The 20,956-nt window shown below is 34.3% G+C and overlaps 2 protein-coding genes across 12 annotated transcripts in view; both read right to left on the reverse strand.

Moving 5' to 3' along the window:
• Positions 1-1,235: 1,235 nt before the first annotated feature.
• Positions 1,236-3,473, reverse strand: LOC117125187. The gene is made up of 2 exons (XM_033271608.1): positions 1,978-3,473; positions 1,236-1,842 (listed from the first exon to the last, which is right to left on the reverse strand). The coding sequence occupies exons 1-2, from the start codon at positions 3,439-3,441 to the stop codon at positions 1,285-1,287; spliced, it is 2,022 nt and encodes a 673-aa protein (XP_033127499.1). The 5' UTR covers positions 3,442-3,473; the 3' UTR covers positions 1,236-1,284.
• Positions 3,474-8,600: 5,127 nt separating this feature from the next.
• LOC117125184 overlaps positions 8,601-20,956 on the reverse strand; it is a 14,094-nt gene continuing 1,738 nt past the window's right edge. Inside the window, exons 2-7 of one of the 11 annotated variants that reach the window (XM_033271601.1) lie at positions 19,792-19,887; positions 19,459-19,589; positions 18,581-18,769; positions 18,043-18,222; positions 16,035-17,555; positions 12,676-15,875 (exon numbers count right to left, since the gene is read on the reverse strand). In XM_033271601.1, coding sequence (XP_033127492.1) covers positions 15,318-15,875; positions 16,035-17,555; positions 18,043-18,222; positions 18,581-18,739 — 2,418 coding nt within the window. In that variant the 5' untranslated portion in view covers positions 18,740-18,769; positions 19,459-19,589; positions 19,792-19,887 and the 3' untranslated portion in view covers positions 12,676-15,317. Of the gene's footprint in view, positions 9,576-9,927; positions 11,452-11,632; positions 11,813-12,429; positions 12,632-12,675; positions 15,876-16,034; positions 17,556-18,042; positions 18,223-18,580; positions 18,770-19,458; positions 19,684-19,791; positions 19,943-20,956 lie in introns of those variants that run through there. The other 10 variants (XM_033271600.1, XM_033271603.1, XM_033271597.1 and 7 more) reach the window with 10 other exon arrangements.

The raw sequence follows: 20,956 nt of genomic DNA on the forward strand, positions 1-20,956 counted from the left end.
CGTAAATCGCGGAGAACGCTATCTTGTGTTTATAAGATCTTTGATTAGGCCTACTTTTTGAGATAGGATTGCGTTCCAACGAAACCTGGACAGTCGGACCTCTTGCAGTTCTATAATCTTTGATCTCACTCCTCCACCACATTACAATCTTGTTGCCTCACAAGCTTATGAATCCTGGTAATCACCTTATGTTTTTATTAGGAAACGTATTGTGTAATTAAACAATAGACAAAAAATATAGGCCTACATCATTAAATTTCAATATAGGCCTAACTAGTCAGTCAAAATTTAGCTGCAATTGTTTATTCTCTTAACTTACAATTAATAATAATAATAATAATAATAATAATTATAAATATAATAATTAATTATAATTAATAATAATAATAAATATAATAATAATAATAATAATAATAATATAATAAAGAATAATAGTGTAATATAAACATAATAGTGTAAATATAATATATACAAAACTATGCCCTTATACCGGTACCCTCATATATACAGTAGTTAAATGTAGTTTTGTTCATTCCCGAAAGTAACTGGAATTACAGATATTAGTGCAGTATTACATGTCATAGAATAAAGATGTTTTATTGAATTGATTCTAAAATATATAAAGCGACATTCATATTTTACTCTGAAAATATGTCGATAGTAAAATGATAATTGCTGGAGAAGTAAAAGACCAATATTCATGGGGGCAATACCCTGATAAATCTGAAGGGTAAATCACTTTACCTTTATAAAAGCCAACGAATTACAGCCATCATTATCCAATATGAAGTTTATTCTTTTGATAAATTGATGGTGGGTAATAGAAGAAAAATACTGGATAAAATATAACAGCCTTTTCGATTTATAAGACAGCATTAACAGTCAAATTTATTATTATTATTAATTATTATTAATTATTATTAATTATTATTATTAATTATTATTATTATTATTATTATTATTATTATTATTATTATTATTATTATTATTATAATTATTATTATAATTATTATTATTATTATTATAATTATTATTATAATTATTATAATTATTATTATAATTATTATTATAATTATTATTATAATTATTATTATAATTATTATTATAATTATTATTATTATTATTATAATTATTATTATAATTATTATTATAATAATTATTATTATTATTATTATTATTATTATTTATTAATAATAATAATATATTAATAATAATAATAATAATATATTATTATTATTATTATCAAAGTTACCATTATTATATTAATTTTCAATAAGTAAATGTTTATTTCATAACGTCTACCAAATCATATTTCACTGTATACTTATAATCCCAATCTAATGACGTCTGGAGCATCGTAACAAGAAATGACATCATTCCTGGCCAAAGGTCAGCTTTCACCGATGACCGTGAGCTTAATGCCATGTTTTCTGTAATTATATCCAGTTTTATTGTATACTTTTTATTCATACACAGATTTGCTGCTTCCAGAACAACTCCTGCTTTGTTTTTTCTTTTGAAAATAAATAAACACTGCTTATGTACTGGCTTAAGTAATGTTCTGCTGCCGAAGATTTCTGGATAGTTTCTGAAATCAGGCATTTCTTTCAGATTAATATGATTCCGATCTTTCTTTAATGAGCAAACGCATAACTGGATTGAAACACCTTTGTCGACGCATCCTTCAAAGGGACTATATTTTGTTATGCGTTTATACCTCACTAAATGCATGCTTCCATTGTCTTTCCGAGAAACTAGCAAAGTCACCATAAGGATTTCCATAAACTTTAACTCATCCGGGTTGGGAATATATAAATTCATTTTAACTTCACGATCTCCAAACTAAAACAGAATAATATAAAAATTATTATTTTATTTTATATCAAATAATACTGTTCCAAGTATGAAATATGTCATGCCACTACCACTTATGTACTGAGTATATTTTTATTTAATTGATTGAAATATATATATGACCTCATTTTCCCTTTGTTTTATGTTGCCAAAATCGTGTGCCACTAGTCGTTGACAGGAGCCAAAGCCTCTGATAGCATCTGGATTCGATTTGCGAAATTGCTGCTGTATTTCGTTGTTGATGGAACCAAGAGCGAATTCCGCCATCACCGCGTAACTTGCATTATTGTCTGCAGTGTATTCATAACCCTCACAGATGCAGATATTTGGATCAATTCTAGGAATGCTATCACATGATCTGTTTGATTCTATCTCTGAGAAGATTAAATCAGCCTTAATTGAATATTTCTGGTGTTTTTCATCTAATTTGTCTAGTTTTCCTTCGCTTAAAACCCTCAGAGCATAATGGATGTCCAAAATACTTACTAGACGCTGTTGGTTCACCTTTAGGGCATTCATACGCTTTTCTCCCAATGTTTTGGCAACGCCATGTGGAACGACCATAAATAAGACCGGATGGAACATTTCCACACTAGCTTCTTCACTTCTCTCAAGGTATTCACCGTAAGTATTCCCGTGATCAGAGAGAACAATTGTAAGTGTGTTGTTTAATTTAGAAATAATTGTTAAATACTCTGCTAAATTGTCATCTAGAGTCTGTATACGACGACCATGATCATCATGAGCAACGTTAAGCAAAGTGCTATGAAAAAACGACCGATGGTTTGCTTCTAAAGACTTCTGTCGTTTACTTAAGTAATCCAATATATAATGGTGTTGATATTGCCCGTTGTAGCATACTGCAGGAGGTCCAAAAAATGGTAGATATATATGATTATAATTTGAAATCTCACAACTTGATAATGTCATATCTATGCGATCAATCTTGGCTTTTTCCAACTTCATATTCAAACGTTGCCATCTGGTTGTAATGTTGCCTTTTGGCATAAATGCTAGAAGATTTTTAACAAGTCCTGTTCTCCAAGTCCAACAAATGTCTTCCGTGTACATGGTTTCGTATGCTTGCTTTTTGAATCCGGCTAACAAACGTTCTGGATACATAGGCACAGGTGGTAATTCTGGCTCTATATACGGTCTCTCGTCATCATACAACACACCAGAAACCATTGCCTGCAAGTTTTCATAAGTTCTACCTTTTAACGACTGAAATAATTCAAAATTAAATACTGATGTTGATGTTTTCTGAATTAATCGAAGTCTTTTGAGAGTTGTCGGCATGGAGCGAAGGAAATGACTGTGTGAGACGGAATCGATAAGCATGATATTAATATTAAATTTTGATAGCGAATATAAATCATTCTTATTAGGTCGAATAAAAGGTGGTACAACAAGTAGTTGCTGAGCTAATTGTTTAGTGTCGATTGCACATTTAATAAAACAAAACCCATAATGATCGCTCTTTTTGTTGAACACCGTCCGCAAGTGTTTCTGTAGGTCATGTGTAGATGGAAAATCCTTCCATTCTAGTACCCCAGTATCTCGATTTATCTCACCAAGCGAAACCATTGTCTCATCAACACAAGCTTTTTCAAAACATTCTATATATGTGTGTGTGTGTGTGTGTGTATATATATGTATATGTATTAATGTATATGTATGTATATATATATATGTATGTATGTGTATATATGTACATATATGGGCATTAGTGTATATCTATAATATGTCTACTCACAATAATTTGGCAGATGCTTTTATTCAGTTGATGTTGGCATGTGTCTGTTGGCTCTGAAAAGAATAACTCTTGAGCAAGTTGACAGGATCCACTGACAGGTCTTACACGACGACAACCTTCGGAAGGCAGAGGAATGCTGGAATTGTATCTCAGAACGAGGCATTCATCAAACGCGACCTGCTGAATTTAGAAAGTACGCCTATTCAATTTTCTTTATGCAGAAGATTTAGAGGAATGTTGTGTGCAGGTTCGAAGCCGGAATATACGCGTTTATGTTGGTGTTCCCGTGGGCTTCTACATTCATGTGCAAACTAGATCTTTTTGCACCCATCGAAAAAAGAAAAGAAAAAAAATACAAGAACCCCATGTACATCACCATGATGTGGGTTTACAAAACAGAATGCCTGTTTAAGCTTCAGCTTAAACTAAAACAAATATTTCACCAAAATATCTGCCTTAGCTTGATGATGTGACCAAATATATATGTTAGTGATCGAGTCAGGTTTTTAGGGAAAGGGGTGAAATTATAGACTAAAACCGGGCACTCAGAGCGTCACGACCATTGGCCGATGAATCCAATTTCACTCCTTGGGAGCGTTAGGCCACCGTCTGGCTGATTGCCCGTGGCAATCTGAACGGATTGTCATTACAAACGATCAGTTGCGTTCTACATGGAATTGTTGCGCCGGCAGACGACCGTCGCCGACAGTGAGTGCCCGGTTTTAGCTACAACAAAACAGAGCTTCTCTGCTTCTTAAACCTCTGGGCCCGTATTCAATGTCAAAGTAATTTTATAAAATTACTTTGACTTTGACTTCAGCTACAACCAAACAGAGCTTCTCTGCTTTATAAACCTGTAGGTTCATATTACCTGTTGTGTTTCAGTCCTAATAATAGCACTTAAGTCTGTTCTTGATCCCGTTGCTCTTGGCTCAAATGCTCTCCACAACATCACTTTGTATGCAACGTAAAGACTACAAATCAGGACAATAAAGGTTACCACCTTCTTCATAAACACTTTTCGTACATTGAACATCCTTGCTATTGTCTTTAACTTCATCCTGAATTCTCTCATAAATCTCTGAGTTGAATAATAGTATATAAAAATGAATTAACTCGTGAACAAAGAGGAGGAGGCATAAGCATGTAACAGGTCGATATTTTGAAAATTAAATTTACCAGGTTTATTAGAATTACACTTTACTTTTTATCATCAGAAAATTAATATTTAAGAAAATGACGCCATCCCAAATGCTCCAACTTCACTTCGCTGTGTATAGCAATACTGTGACAGCATGTAGATACAGACATTTTCATTTGTTTTATCGGATTGTACGTAGAGAAAAGAAATAGGTTATATAACATTTAATTGCAGGAAGCGGTGTGGTGCAGCAGGAAGGGTTTGGTTTCCCAACCTCTAGGTCGGAGTTTCAATCCTTCGCTGTGTATTTCGCTTGTGTCCTTACGCAAGGCACTTTATCTTCATTGCTTCTGCTACTGCGCAAATATGGCAGCAACACTTAAGCGTGTGGACACAATGATCAGAGAAAAACTTACTGAAACCAAAAGCGCCAAGTAACAAGAAACCCGTTCCCCCCCCCCACCCACAACAAATTTCTTTTTTCCTCCTCCCAATCTAATGCATCACCCTTGCATAGGCCTAATTTATTTTTTATGTATTCCTATAAAATCAATACATTTCTTTTGAATTGCTGGTATTGTCGTCTGCGCTCTGTACATACGTATCTGCGTGGTGTATTGGTATAAATTTTACCTAAAGCTCTGTCCAAACTATCACAAAAAGTGTTTATGTCCATATTATAGTCATGATATGCCTATATACATTATATGGTCATGGTGTGACGTCATTATGACCATATTTAGGCATGTCACATTATGTGTCAAAGGGTTTACGTCTAGCCTCCTCCATAGCTCCTCCTCCATAGCTTGACAGACCACAAAACGTAGACCTACTTGGTTTAACTTTATTGGGTGTACTTGAACTGCATGTTTTGCATTTTACATAGATCGTAACTTTATTTCACTTTCAATGTAATTTTCCTATCACCTAGCTGACATGCCTAATACTTTTTCAAATTTTTGCTACGTGCTGCATTGTTGCCCGCGCATCAGTATAACAATAAAAGGACATTTAGTCTTTTGGCTGAGGGTGATTTCATTTAATCTTTGAATCTAACCATAACTCCAGTTTTTACCTCTCGCACGGTTCTTTATGAATTTATTAATAATGATCTTATCAGTGTTTTAGAATAGGGCTGTCAATGGTTTTTCAATTTTAACCACACCGACCCCAACCCGATGACGTTGTCTCGTGCTCGAGATCTCAAGTTTGCCCATATATGGCAACAGTACTCTATGAGGGGATGGATGGTACTCTTATACAGATACAAAAGAACAGGTGGAGGAAGGAATCTTCTTGCTCTGCACAAACATCACACACGTATTGCTGCATTCTTTCCTATATACGGGAGATCTATGTAATTACCCCAACATAATTTAGAATTTGTATAGGCAATTTTTCATTTCAAATTTACCTACATAGAGTGGCGTACCTCGGGGGTGCGCGGGGGAATGGGGGCGCCCTCCTCCTCCCCAAGTCGCCCCTAAAAATCTCCTAAAATCACCTTATTTTACGAGTTAGCGTCCCTCCAATGATCATCGAGCCCCCCCGCCCACTTCACCTTCCCCCTCCCATCAGCACCCCAATTTCAAGACTTCTAGATACGCCACCGCTTACATGGGCTTATTTCACATTGAAACAGAGTAGAAAGTGTAACAAAGATACTAGAAACACAAGATAGAGTTCTCCACAGAAAAAACTGTTCCACCAAAAGGCATGGTGGGAATACAAACAATGGGGCCCCGTGTACGGCTGGATCTAAAAAAACTCTGCCACCGTTACATAACTGTGAATACATAACCTACTTTTTCGAAGGTTGAATTCGTTACCATTATCCACAACATACAAACAAGTAGACATAAATAAATCAAAACAATATAATGACAGACACTGATTAGTATAAAGTTTTCCTCCATTAATGGAAAAAGAAGGGCGCCGTGTAAGTTTGGATATACCTAGCAACGGAGGGGCGCCCTGTACGTTTGGACCATAGAGCTATTAAACAACTAGAGTGCTGACAAGATGGCGCAGCAATGCAGAGTTATGTATGTGTACCATCCAAGATGGCCGTCGTAGTAAAGCGCCACCTTCAGGCTTAGTATACATATTATTACATATTAATAAGCCCTCTGACTGACTATTATTTCATTAATGATAATGAGTAATGGTAATAACAAATTATTAAACAATTGTAGCCAAAACGAGGCCAAGTGGAGCATCTTATTCAAAAATAAAGTACCAAGGAATGAAAATTAAAATCGTGTATATTACACCCAAACACCGCAACGCTCGAGTTTCAAACTAGCTGTACCGAACGTAAATTGAGGGCGCAATTGAAAACGATGGTGCTTAGCGAAATTTGATTGGCTAAATCTATGGCAGCCATCTTGGATGGTACACACACACAGTTCTGCGTATTTCGAACATCGAATACATTGCGGTTAGCGCTCTAGTATTCTTATTATATCTCTATGGTTTGGACCAAGTATAGAAAACTTGCATTATAACGAGAGATGGGCGCCGCGTACGTCTGGACCAATTTCCGCCACATTTTTGCTATGCACGTGCTCTATCTTGTATTTCTAGTATCTTTGCCAAGTACCGATACTTCTTAAGCCCTGTCCAGACTATTTAAATCCGACAAAAACATATGACATGCCTCAATATCGTCATCCAGGAAAAGGAAATATTTGAATTTCATTTTTCAGAGACATAAGGGAAAATTCTCATTATGTGTCGTCCTCCGTAAAAAGATTATCTTAGATAAATATCTAACTTGTTTTTGTTCTCTTCTGTACTTATTCAATTGATAAACCTAAGTAGGCCTATTTTTATATGGAAACTTATTTTAAGTATGCGATTATAGTACTTAAATAGGTCTGATACAGGACCGTTTTTATTGTTACACCTAATCTGTAAATGTATACCGTTACATTTTTTTAATTAAAAAAAAGTAATATAAAATTAAATCTTTAATATAAATTTGGAACCTAGGTTTTTGTTTTTTTTTCAAAGGTACTTCACACAAATAATTTTATTGCGGCTTATTGTTCACATTGAAATGCAAAAATAAGAAAGAAAGAAAAAGTCATCGCACCCATTTTTGAAAATCATAATTAGACAATATACAAAAAAAAAATATGTATCGTTAATTACGAATAATTATAAATACCGGTGCTATATCAGGACTGTGATGGTTTATTGCCTTTAATCACAATTAAACATAATTGCATAAAGTATAGGATAATATAACCATTATTTTTTGTATACATTTATATATATATATTTATTTTAATCACAATTAAACATAATTGCATAAAGTATAGGATAATATAACCATATTTTTTGTATATATTTATATATGTATATATATATATAATGCATATTATATCAGATGTAGATAATAAAACAATATTCAGTAACAGCTATAGACATGAAAGAACAATGTTTGTGGGGCAATAGAGTGACTAATTTAAAGAAAAATCACTTTACTTTAAACCCACCAAATTACAGTCAGCATTATCCAATATAATATGAAGTTCATGCTTTTGATAAATTAATCGTGGGTAAAGAACGCAAATACTATAACAGCCTTTTCGATTTATAAGACAGCATTAGAGCAACAACTGCGAACACATCGAAACGTCTAAAAAGATAACAATATGTCATATTTTGATTAATGATGATTACGAACTAAGATACAAAAAAATTATAAATAAAGATGGAAAAATTAATCATGCAAACGTGCTTGTTCATGCCTAACAAAACATAATTATAAAGGAGCATATAACATAAAATAATTATTGAATCTATTTCTCTGTTTGCCATAATTATTGCGAGGTCAAATTTATGCAATGAATATGTTGCCAATAAGAGGAAAAACTTATTCATGAAAGCGTCCTTGTTCATGCTTAACATAACATAATTATATAGAAGCATATAAAATAAAATAATTATTGAATCTATTGCTCTGTTTGTATCATTATTGCGAGATCAATTTATGCAAAGAGTATACAAAATAAAATCTATGTGCTGAAAATGTTGCCAATAAGGTGGGCCTATAGGCCTATTATTTTTGTAAAATTATCAAAGATCAGTTTTAAAAACATTATTGTGTGATTGATTTGTAAATGTGATTGATAAATAACTTCCTCCCGCAGAGAAAAAAATATAGTAGGCCTGACTGGAAATGCTTTACACCGACAAAATCCAATCTAATCCTACTGAAAGTATGACCGCCTACTCAGTATTTTTATTATTTGTGTTATTATTATTATTCATAACATCTACCAAATCATATTTCAGAGTATATTTATAATTCCAATTTGATGACGTCCGGATCATTGTAACAAGAAATGACATCGTTCCAGGCCAAACGTCAGCTTCTACTGGTGACCGTGCGCTTAATGTCATGTTTTCTATAGTTACATCCAGTTTTACTGTATACTTTTTATTCATACACAGATTCGCTGCTTCCAGTACAACTCCTGCTTTGTTTTTTCTTTTGAAAATAAATAAACATTGTTTATGTACTGGCTTAAGTGATGTTTTGCTGCCGAAGACTTCTGGATAGTTTCTGAAATCAGGCATTTCTTTCAGATTAATGTGATTCTGATATTTCTTTAATGAACAAACGCACAACAGGATTGCAACACCTTTGTCGGCGCATCCTGCAAACGGACCATATTTTGTTAACCGTTTATACGTCACTAACTTCAGGCTTCCATTAGCTTTCCGAGAAACTAGCACCATAAACATTTCCATGAACTTGAAATCATCCGGGTTGGGAATATATAACTCCATTTTTACTTCATGGTCTCCAAACTAAAAAAGAATAATATTGAAATTATTAATTTTTTTTAAAGTATATATGATGCGCTATACAAATCCAACTATTATTATTATATATTATTATAATAAATTATTATTATTATTATTATTATTATTTATTATTATAATTATTATTATAATAAATTATTATTATTATTTATTATTATAATTATTATTATAATAAATTATTATTATTATTATTATTATTATTATTATTATTATTATTATTATTATTATCATCATCATCATCATCCATACAGGCCACTACAAATTATGGACTGAATATGATTTCTGATTTTTATTCAAGTTTTTTTTTTATTTTATTTTTTTGAAATACATATCTGACCTTATTTTGTCTTTGTTTGATGTTTCCAAAACGATGAGCCACTAGTCGTTGACAGGAACCAAAGCCTCTCATAGCATCTGGATTTGATTTGCGAAATTGCTGCTGTATTGCGTTGTTGATGGAACCAAGAGCGAATTCCGCCATCAACGCGTAACTTGCATTATTGTCTGCAGCGTGTTCATAATCTTGACAGATACACTTATTTGGTTCAATTCTAGGAATGCTATCACACGATCTGTTTGATGCTATCTCCGAGAAGATTCCATCGGCTTTAATTGAATATTTCATATGTTTTTCGTCTAATTTGTCTACTTTTCCTTCGCTCAAATATCTCAGAGCATAATGGATGTCCAAAATACTCACAAGACGCTGTTGGTTCACATTTAATGCACTCATACGTGTTTCTCCTAAGTTTTTGGAAACACCTGGTGGAACAACCATAAATAAAAAAGAATGAAACATTTCCACTCTACCTTCTTCACTCCTCTCAAGGTATTCACCGTAGGAATTTCCGTGATCAGAGAGAACGATGGTAAATGTGTTGTTTAATTTAGACACCATTTTTAAATACTCCGCTAAACTTTCATCTAGAGTCTGTATACGACGACCACTATCTTCATGAGCCATGTTAAGCAACGTGCTATGAAAAAACGACCGATGGTTTGCTTCTAAAGACTTCTGTCTTTTACTCAGGTAATCCAATATATAATGGTGTTGATATTGTCCGTTGTAGCATACTGCTGGAGGTTCCGCCAAAAATGGTAGATATATGTGATTATAATGTAAAATCTCACAACTTGCTAATGTCATATCTATGCGATCAATCTTAGCTTTTTCCAACTTCATTTTCAAACGTCGCCATCTGGTTGTGATGTTGCCTTTTGACATAACTGCTAAAAGATCTTTTACAAGTCCTTGTCTCCAAGTCCAACAAAGATCTCCCGTGTACATTGTTTCGTATCCTTGCTTTTTGAATCCGGCTAACAAACGTTCTGGATATATTGGGACAGGTGGTAATTCTGGCTCTAAATACAGTCTTTTCTCATTATACAACACACCAGAAAACATTGCCTGTAAATTTTCGTATGTTCTACTTTTCAACGACTGAAATAATTCAAAATTAAATACTGATGTTGATGTTTTCTGAATTGATCGAAGTGCTTTGAGAGTTGTCGGCATGGAGCGAAGGAAATGACTGTGTGAGACGGAATCGATGAGCATGATATTAATATTAAATTTTGATTGCGATTGCGAATCTGAATTCTTGTTAGGCCGAATGAAAGGTGGTACAACCAGAAGTTGCTGAGCTAATTTCGTGTTGATCGCACATTTGATAAAACAAAACCCATAATGATCGGTCTTTTTGGTGAACACTGCCCTCAGATGTGTTTCAAGGTCATGTGTAGATGGAAAGTCTTGCCATTCTAGTAATCCATTACCTCGATTTATCTCACCAAGAGAAACCATTGTATCTTCAAGACAAGCTTTTTCAAAACATTCAACATCAAAATGACCATCATACTCCTGAAATATAAAAGAAAAAATGGTAACCTTTATATTACTTATTTTACTATTATTCATCGATTAATGTAAAATGAACACTTATAAACATGCATTATACTTTTAGTTAAAAACGTGCTGATATAAATTCATTTTCTTTTTAAATAGGCCTACACACAAGAGAACAGTGAATACTACTACTCACATTAATTTGACATATGTTTTTATTCAGTTGATGTTTGCATGTAGCTGTTGGCTCTGAAAAGAATAGCTCTTGCGCAAGCTGGCAGGATCCGTTGATAGGTTTTACACGACGACATCCTTTAGAAGGCAGAGGAATACTGGGATTGTATCTCAGAACGGGACATTCATCAAGCATGTCCTGCTGAATTTTAAAGAAGTATATAATTTTCTTTATGCAAAGGAGTTTAGATTTCGAGGAATGTTGTGTGCAAGTTTGTTAAGACTGAATACACGTCAATGTCGTTGTATCCATGTATTTCACATTTATGTGCAAGTTAGATCTTTGAGTACCAATAGAAAGAGAAAAGAAAAACTACGAAAACCCCATATACATCATCATAATCAACCAGGACGCTTAGCTTCAGCTGAAATAAAAACAATTACTCTACCAAAATATCTGCGTTAGTTTGAAGATGTGACCAGTGGCGTATCTAGTTCGCAATGGTGTGGGGGGGGGGAACCCATCCAAAAATCACTCGCGCGCTTTCTTTTCCCCAAATCGCCCCCACAAATCACTTGCAAGTAGTTAAAAATCACCTAACATCAACTTATTTTGCGGGTTAGCGTCCTTCAACTCTTTATCGAGCTCCCCCACTTCACCATTTCAAGACTTCTAAATACTCCACTGGATGTGACCTTAAAATATAATGCCGGTGACTGAGTCAGTGTTTTCGTGGGAAGGGTTAAAATCCCGCCAAATTATAGACCATTGCTACATCTACAGATATTCTCTTCTTCTTAAACCTAAATCCGTATTACCTGTTGTTCAGTCCTGGTAGCACTTAAACATGTTCTTGATCCTGTTGCTCCCAATTCCAGTGCTCTCCACATTATCACGTTGTATGCAAAGCAAACAATACAAATCAGGACAATAGAGGTTACCACCTTCGTTATAAAATTTCTTCGCACACTAAACATCTTTACTGTTGTCCAACTTTATCCTAAATGCACTAATAAATTTCTGTGTTGAATAATAACATATAAAACATGAATTAACACGTGTACAATGGTGGTTTGTGATGATTGTTGTGGAAATGATGGTTGTTGTGGTTATGGTAATTCGACTTTTAACATGATTTTGATGGTTTGTAAATACTTATTGGTTTTATTGGATTTATTTCTTTTTATGCATTTATAAATGTTTTGCATGTGAATTTAAATATTTTATGCATACTAGTAGAACAGTAAGAATTTACTGAATAGGTATCCCAGCATATATCAATTTTTTTTAAAGTACAGAGAGGAGGAAGCATAAGCATATAACAGGTCAACATTTTGGAAGTTATCAGGTTTATTAGATAATTTCACTGTTCCGTGATTAATATTACACTTTGCTTTTTATTATCAACATAAGTATCAGAAAATCATTAATTATTCAAGAAAATGACGCCATCCCAAATGTCCAAACTTCCCTTCGCTATGTATAGGCCTAGTATTACTATGTAGACTAGAGATGTTCTACATTTTCATTTGTTTTATGGGATTGTAAGTAGAGAAAGAAATAGGTTATATAGGTTAACATTTAGTTACTACAACAAATTTCTTACCCACAGAATTTTCCCCACTTCCTAATCTAATTCTAATGCTTCACCATTGGAATAAAGCTACAGACCTAATTTGTTTTTGACGTATCCCTATAAAACCAATGCATTCCGTTTGCTAGTACTGTTGTAAACATTCTGTACATACGCATCTGGGTGAAGTTGATCATTTCTACCTAAAGATGTGTCCAGACTATCTAATTTTCTTTGACAAAAAACTGCTGTATGCCTATATATAGTTATGATGTGGTCATATATCAAAGAAACTAGAAATACAAGATAGAGCACTCGCATAGCCAAAATGAGGCGGAAATTAATCCAGACGTGCGCGGCGCCCTTCTCTTTTTATTATGCAAATTTTCTATACTGTACATGGCCAGACGTAGATGGCGCCCTTCTTTTTTTCACTAATGGTGGGAAACTTCGTCACTAATCAGAGTCCGGTCATACGATTCTGCACTTTTGTGTCTGTCATTTTATTGTTTTGATTTATTTATGCCTACTTGTTTGTATGTTATGGATGGCAACGAAATCAACCTCCGCAAAAGTAAGTTATGTATTCACAGTTATGTAACGGTGGCAGAGTTTTTTTTTAGATCCAACCGTAAGCGGCGCCCCATTGTTTGTATTCCCACCATGTATTTCAGTGGAACAGTTTTTTTCTGTGAAGAACTCTATCTTGTGTTTCTAGTATCTTTGCTATATATGGACATGATGTACCTATATATGGTCATGATGTGATATCTAACACATTTTGTTAAAGAAAATGTGATAGTCTGGACAGGGCTTTGTAGTCTCATTTATAGCTATAGCTCAGTCGGATAATCTGGTGGTAGCCATTGTGTGTGCGCTAAACGGTGGAGATCTCTAGGTCTCCGGTTAGATTGGACCATTGATATTATTTGTAACTACCGTCCTGGAAACTAACAGACTAAACACAACTAAATAATAATAAAATGTCAACACTGGATATAGTGCTTAGAAACATGGTACAAAGTAACAGTAATTCGTTTTTTATAATCATATTATTCAAATCAATTGTACAAAGACTTCATAAACTTTTAAATTATAAGAAAAGTATTAATGGAACACTAAAAGTCATCAAGGTTCAAAATGAAAGGTTTGATGTAATGTAAAGGTTTCTACCCTTTACACTTACCAGTCTTAAGTTACTACACTACACCGTACGATAACGACATATTACGCGTCGTTTATATTCTTCAACACGCATTTTTATCGGTCTTTATAGTCTATTGTCAATATAGCTTTAAGAGGTGGAGTTCAATCACTTTGATCTACTACTATTTCAAGCAAACAAAGAAACAGATTCACACAAACAAATCCACTTAATCTTCATTCGAGCAGACTGAAAATGACAGACGCAGTTGTTTTTAGCGCAGGCCTAGTTTAGACTAGGTGAATAAACCAGGCTCACCTCACCTTCTATTCTGAACTAGGTGGCTTATTTCAAGCCGGGCGTTGTTCCTATAGTTACTGGGCGTGGTGTGCCACCCAATTTAACAAATTATAAGCCGGGCTTTGGGGGTCCCACGTTGAAATCAGGGGGGGGGGGGGGTAAAAATTGACCAATCAGCATTCAATGACGTAGTGGCTGGCGTGCTGTAAGCGGAAGGTACGTCACCCGCGTAATGTTCTGAAAATCATTTCCTGGTTCCGGTTCATGAATATGCACATTTAATTTCCGGTTCTCGCGCCTTGCTCCAGCTGGTAACAACGCCTGGTAAACCGGCAAAAGAAAATAAACTTAATCTTTAATAATCTATTATCCTTTGAATTTAGAGTAAAATAATGTCTTGTACGATTTTGATTTACTTGTCGAATTCGGCTCGAGACAGTAAAAATTGGATTTCACGCTCTGGATGAGAATGTACAATCACTTGAATTGTATTAAGTTTTTAAATAAAAGTACGTCTTATGCCATGTGTTTGCTTTTGGAAGGTCTTTATTCAGTACGATAACACGTCAGGTAGGGCCAAAAGCATTCGCATTATTATTTCTCCTGACGCAAACACTGCCAATGGAATAATTATTATTAATATTATTATCAATGTTAACATTATTATATTAATTTTCCATAAGTAAATGTTATTTTATAACATCTACCAAATCATATTTCACTGTATATTTATAATCCCAATTTAATGACGTCTGGAGCATTGTAACAAGAAATGACATCATTCCTGGCCAAAGGTCAGTTTCTACGGGTGACCGTGAGCTTAATGTCATGTTTTCTGTAGTTATATCCAGTTTTATTGTATACTTCGTATTCATACATATGTTCGCTGCTTCCAGTACAACTCCTGCGTCGTTTTTTCTTTTGAAAATAAATAAACAATCTTTATGTACTGGCTTAAGTAATGTTTGGCTGCCGAAGATTTCTGGATAATTTCTAAAATCAGGCATTTCTTTGAGACTTATATGATTCTGATCTTTCTGTAATGAGCAAACGCATAACTGAATCGAAACACCGTTGTCGGCGCATCCTTCAAACGGACCATATTTTGTTATCCGTTTATACCTCACTAACTTCATGCTTTCGCTGTCTTTACGTGAAACTATCAATGTCACCATAAGGATTTCCATAAACTTGAGCTCATCCGGGTTGGGAATATATAGATCCATTTTTACTTCATGGTCTCCAAACTAAAAGAGAATAATAATGAAATTATTATTTTATTTGATATCAAATGTTGTTTTAATGTATGAAACATAACATGCCACAATTATGCACTCAAAATATGATTTCTGATTTTTATTAACTTTGTATATTTTTTAATTCACTATTTCAAATATATATCTGACCTCATTATGTCTGTGTTTGATGTTGCCAAAATCGTGAGCCACTAGTCGTTGACAGGAACCAAATCCTCTCATAGCATCTGGATTTGATTTGCGAAATTGCTGCTGTATTTCATTGTTGATGGAACCAAGAGCGAATTCCGCCATTACTGCAAAACCTGCATTATTGTCAGCAGCATATTCATAACCCTCACAGATACAGATATTTGGTTCAATTCTAGGAATGCTATTACACGATCTGTTTGATGATATCTCCGAGAAGATTCCATCAGCTTTGATTAAATATTTCTGGTGTTTTTCGTCTAAGTTGCCTACCTTTCCTTCGCTTAAAACCCTCAGAGCATAATGAATGTCCAAAATACTCACAAGACGCTGTTGGTTCACGTTTAATGCACTCATACGCTTTTCTCCTAAGTTTTTGGAAACACCTGGTGGAACAACCATAAATAAAAAAGTATGAAACATTTCCACTCTACCTTCTTCACTTCTCTCAAGGTATTCTCCGTAGGTATTTCCGTGATCAGAGAGAACGATGGTAAGTGTGTTGTTTAATGTAGAAACGATTTTTAAATACTCTGCTAAACTCTCATCTAGAGTCTGTATACGACGACCACTATCTTCATGAGCAACGTTAAGCAAAGTGCTATGAAAAAACGACCGATGGTTTGCTTCTAAAGATTTCTGTCGTTTACTCAGGTAATCCAAGGTATAATGGTGTTGATATTGTCCGTTGTAGCATACTGCAGGAGGTCCAAAAAATGGTAGATATATATGATTATAATTTGAAATCTCACAACTCGCTAATGTCATATCTATGCGATCAATCTTAGCTTTTTCCAACTTCATTTTTAAAAGTTGCCATCTGGTTGTGATGTTGCCTTTTGGCATAAATGCTAGAAGATTTTTAACAAGTCCTGTTCTCCATGTCCAACAAATGTCTTCCGTGTACATGGTTTCGTATCCTTGCTTTTTGAATCCGGATAATAAACGTTCTGGATATATTGGTACAGGTGGTAATTCTGGCTCTATATACGGTCTCTTGTCATCATACAACACACCAGAAAACATTGCCTGTAAATTTTCGTATGTTCTGCTTTTCAACGACTGAAATAATTCAAAATTAAATACTGATGTTGATGTTTTCTGAATTGATCGAAGTGTTTTGAGAGTTGTCGGCATGGAGCGAAGGAAATGACTGTGTGAGACGGAATCGATGAGCATGATATTAATATTAAATTTTGATTGCGAATCTGAATACTTCTTATTAGGTCGAATGAAAGGTGGTACAACCAGCAGTTGCTGAGCTAACTTATTAGTGCTGATTGCACATTTGATAAAACAAAACCCATAATGATCAATATATTTTGTGAACACCGCCCTCAGGTGTGTTTCAAGGTCATGTGTAGATGGAAAGTCCTGCCAATCTAGTACCCCAGTATCTCGATTTATTTCACCGAGTGAAACCATTGTCTCATCAACACAAGCTTTTTCGAAACATTCAACATCAACATGACCATCATACTCCTAAAAAATAAAATTAGAATAAAATATATCGTCAATATAGTCCTTCGTGTTCCAGCTAGCTGAAAATAATGCACAGAAGAAAGTGTAGCTTACAGATCTCTATAAGTCTAATTACGTTCGGTATTAGTGTTATATCAATTTCGTGACGTCATACACGTTAAATGTATGTATGCATGTATATAATTAGATTTATATAGTAAGGATTGAAAGGAACTACCCACGATTTCTCGTGGTCTATTGGTAAGGTGTAAAAAGTTCCTGGTTCGAGTCTTGGTGATTTTTTCTTTAATTTTAATTTATTTTCTGTTATCCTTTTTAATTTATATATATATATATATAAAAGTTCCTGGTTCGAGTCTTGGTGATTTTTTCTTTAATTTTAATTTATTTTCTGTTATCCTTTTTAATTTATATATATATATATATAAAAGTTCCTGGTTCGAGTCTTGGTGATTTTTTGTTGTATAGCTAAAATAGATCTACTCACAATAATTTGACAGATGTTTTTATTTAGTTGATGTTGGCATGTAGCTGTTGGCTCTGAAAAGAATAGCTCTTGAGCAAGTTTGCAAGATCCGCTGACAGGTTTTACACGACGACATCCTTCAGAAGGCAGGGGAATTCTGGGATTGTATCTCAGAACGGGACAATCACCAAACGCGACCTGCTGAATTTTAGAAAGTATTTAATTCTTTTGTGTAAAAGATTTATAATTTTGTGTGCAAGTTTGTGAAGACGAAATACACGTTTATTTCGTTGTAACCGTGTGCTTATATTCATGTGGTAATCGAATAAATACAATAAAAAGACTTCGATGAACCTCATGTTTATCGCCATGTTTAAAGAGGATGTCTAGCTTAAAACAATTATTTGACCAAAATATCTATTTTACTTTGAAGATTTGACCAAAAACATAAAAATGCTGGTGTCTTTGGGGAATGAGTGGAAATCCCGTAAGAATTATGGACTAAGATTACAGCCTAATTATAGGGCTTCCATGTGTCTTAAACCTAAATCCGTATTACCTGTTTTTCAGTCCTAATAGCACCTAAACTTGTTCTTGATCCTTTTGCTCCTGATTCCAATGCTCTCCACAATACCACATTGTGTGCCAAGTAAAGGCTACAAATCAGGACCGTACAGGTTACCAACTTCTTCATAAAAACTCTTCGCACACTGAACATCTTTGTCTAACTTAATTCACTCATAAATTTCTGTGTTGAATAATAACATAAAAATATATATTCTGATATCTATGTCGGTTCGCTCGATCCGCTGGTTTTTGTTGCTGTATAGGCGTCTAATGTTACTAACTATACTTACCAGGTGACGGTGAATTATTTATTTATTTATTTATTTATTTTATTATTTATTATTATTATTATTATTATTATTATTATTATTATTATCATCATCATCATTATTACTGTATTATTATTATCATTATTTTTATTATTATTATTAACTTTTCATTATTTGTGAATACATTTTTCATATATTTTATTATTAGGACTATTCACAATTCATTTTGGTTTTGTAAAATTGGGACAACAAATTGCTATTTCAATATTATTCGTCAGAAAGCAGGAGGCTTAAGCATGTAACATATCAACGTTTTGAAAACAAGGCCTACAATCCTGAAAACAAGGTCAACTTTTTTTTATTGCAATTATTTTCACAACTTTCTGATTCCAAATTTGGCAAGAAAAAATAAACAGCAATGGTTATATTGAACATGAAATTAGGACATTAAAACTTGTGAAGTCTATACAAAATACACAACAGAGCATATTGGCAGAGTTACATAATAATTATGCAAGAATTCAGATGTGCTAGAAAAAGTGTGAGACTAAAATCAAGCAGTTAATTAAAAGAAAAAAAACGTCAAGCAAAATGTTCTTACAATCGACAGTGTTTTCAGATTCAGACTTTCATGTTGGGCTTGGTATATTTCCTTCTGTTTAAAAGCTGATTGTCGTGTAGAGTTCACGTACGGTAGTACTGTATTGCACGAGTGTGAATACGAAAGAGAATCTAATTGGTTACAAAAAACAGAGTTCAGAAAAATGGAAGGAAATCCATGACGAAGCCGTAAATAAAGCCTGCTGAAAGCCTGGTGAACAAAAGCCTATAGTAAAAGAAATCCAATATGAATACTACACTTATAAGATTTAATAAGAAATGGAGCCATTTTGACCCCAAATATACATTTAAACACTAATTGTATGTGACTCACATTTTTCGGTCCGTCTGGCCCCTCTTCAGGCGTAGGTCTGATCGTCGTCTAAACCAATCGGTTCGTAAACATTTCCGCATAACATGTTACATAACACTATACAGAGTATTCATGAACACGGCAAATAAATCATGACATCATACCACTGTTTCTTTGTGTTTGTAGGCAATGATAGAATTTCATATAAATATATAGACGAAAGGCATGAACATAAATAGATATAAACGTTAATACGACAATGTATATAATTAAGGCAATACTATAGCTCGGGAGTGTACCCTACTGTGGGGAAGCTGTTTGCAGGCCAGAACGCATAACGGTGCGACGTGTCCGTCACTTGCAGAATTATCGGGTTTCCTACTGTTTACTAAAGCTTTTTACTGTTAACACCTTCATCTCTCCTCTGTGTTCCTCTTTTATGTGCTCATAAAATACCGAAGTTTTCTCTTTGTTTAGGGCCTACGTATTTATTTTAGTTTTCATGGTCACCAGGGGCGGATCCAGAGATGTCCAAAGGGGGGGGCGAAATTTGCGCCGATCGAAGCAACAATGTCCTAGGGGATCCGGGGGAAAATAACATTTGAGGCGTTCTGGGCTATCATTTTTTTTTTCTTCCCTTTTCTCTTTCTTTTTTCTTATTTTACCTCCAAAAGTGGGGGGGGAGAGCCCGGGGCCGGGCCACCCCCCCCCCCAAACCCCCCCCCGCCCCCCCCCCCCCCCCAATTTGACAGGTTGTCGGAATAAAAAAATAAAAATGTGACATGCCTGTCATAGTTTTGAGAGTGTCATTTCTGGCCATCCAGAGGTTCCAATTCTTTAAAAAAAATAGATATTTAATACTTGGACTTGTTTTCAATATAAACATTTCGAGTTTTTTTTCCGTTTTAAAATGTTTGTGCTCGTTAGCAATTTAGATTTATTGTTGATGTTATCCATGACATGGTAATACGTACTGCGCAATGCTAGGCCTCTGAAAGTCCCCATAGTTTGTAGTCGCCACGTTATTGGAAATTTTTATTTCAAATTTTACGAAAATGGCTTATAACATTCCCTGCAAGTTCGTCGTTCAAAACTGGTGCCGAATCAATGTTTTAGAGCCTCCCATCAGAGCCATTAATAATAATAATAATATTAATAATTGACCGCAAATATAGTAATAATATCT

This window comes from Anneissia japonica, unplaced genomic scaffold (genome assembly GCF_011630105.1).
Source record: "Anneissia japonica isolate Jap-2015-1 unplaced genomic scaffold, ASM1163010v1 scaffold2191_len329779_cov167, whole genome shotgun sequence".
NCBI classification, from domain to species: Eukaryota; Metazoa; Echinodermata; class Crinoidea; order Comatulida; family Comatulidae; genus Anneissia; species Anneissia japonica.

Coding starts and splice junctions, on each gene's coding strand:
- LOC117125187 (XM_033271608.1), bottom strand. CDS start 3,441: ATGGTTTCGCTTGGTGAGATAAATCGAGATACTGGGGTACTAGAATGG. Junction 1,843..1,977: donor TAAAACAAAGGGAAAATGAG/GTCATATATATA, acceptor ATTCTGTTTTAG/TTTGGAGATCGTGAAGTTAA.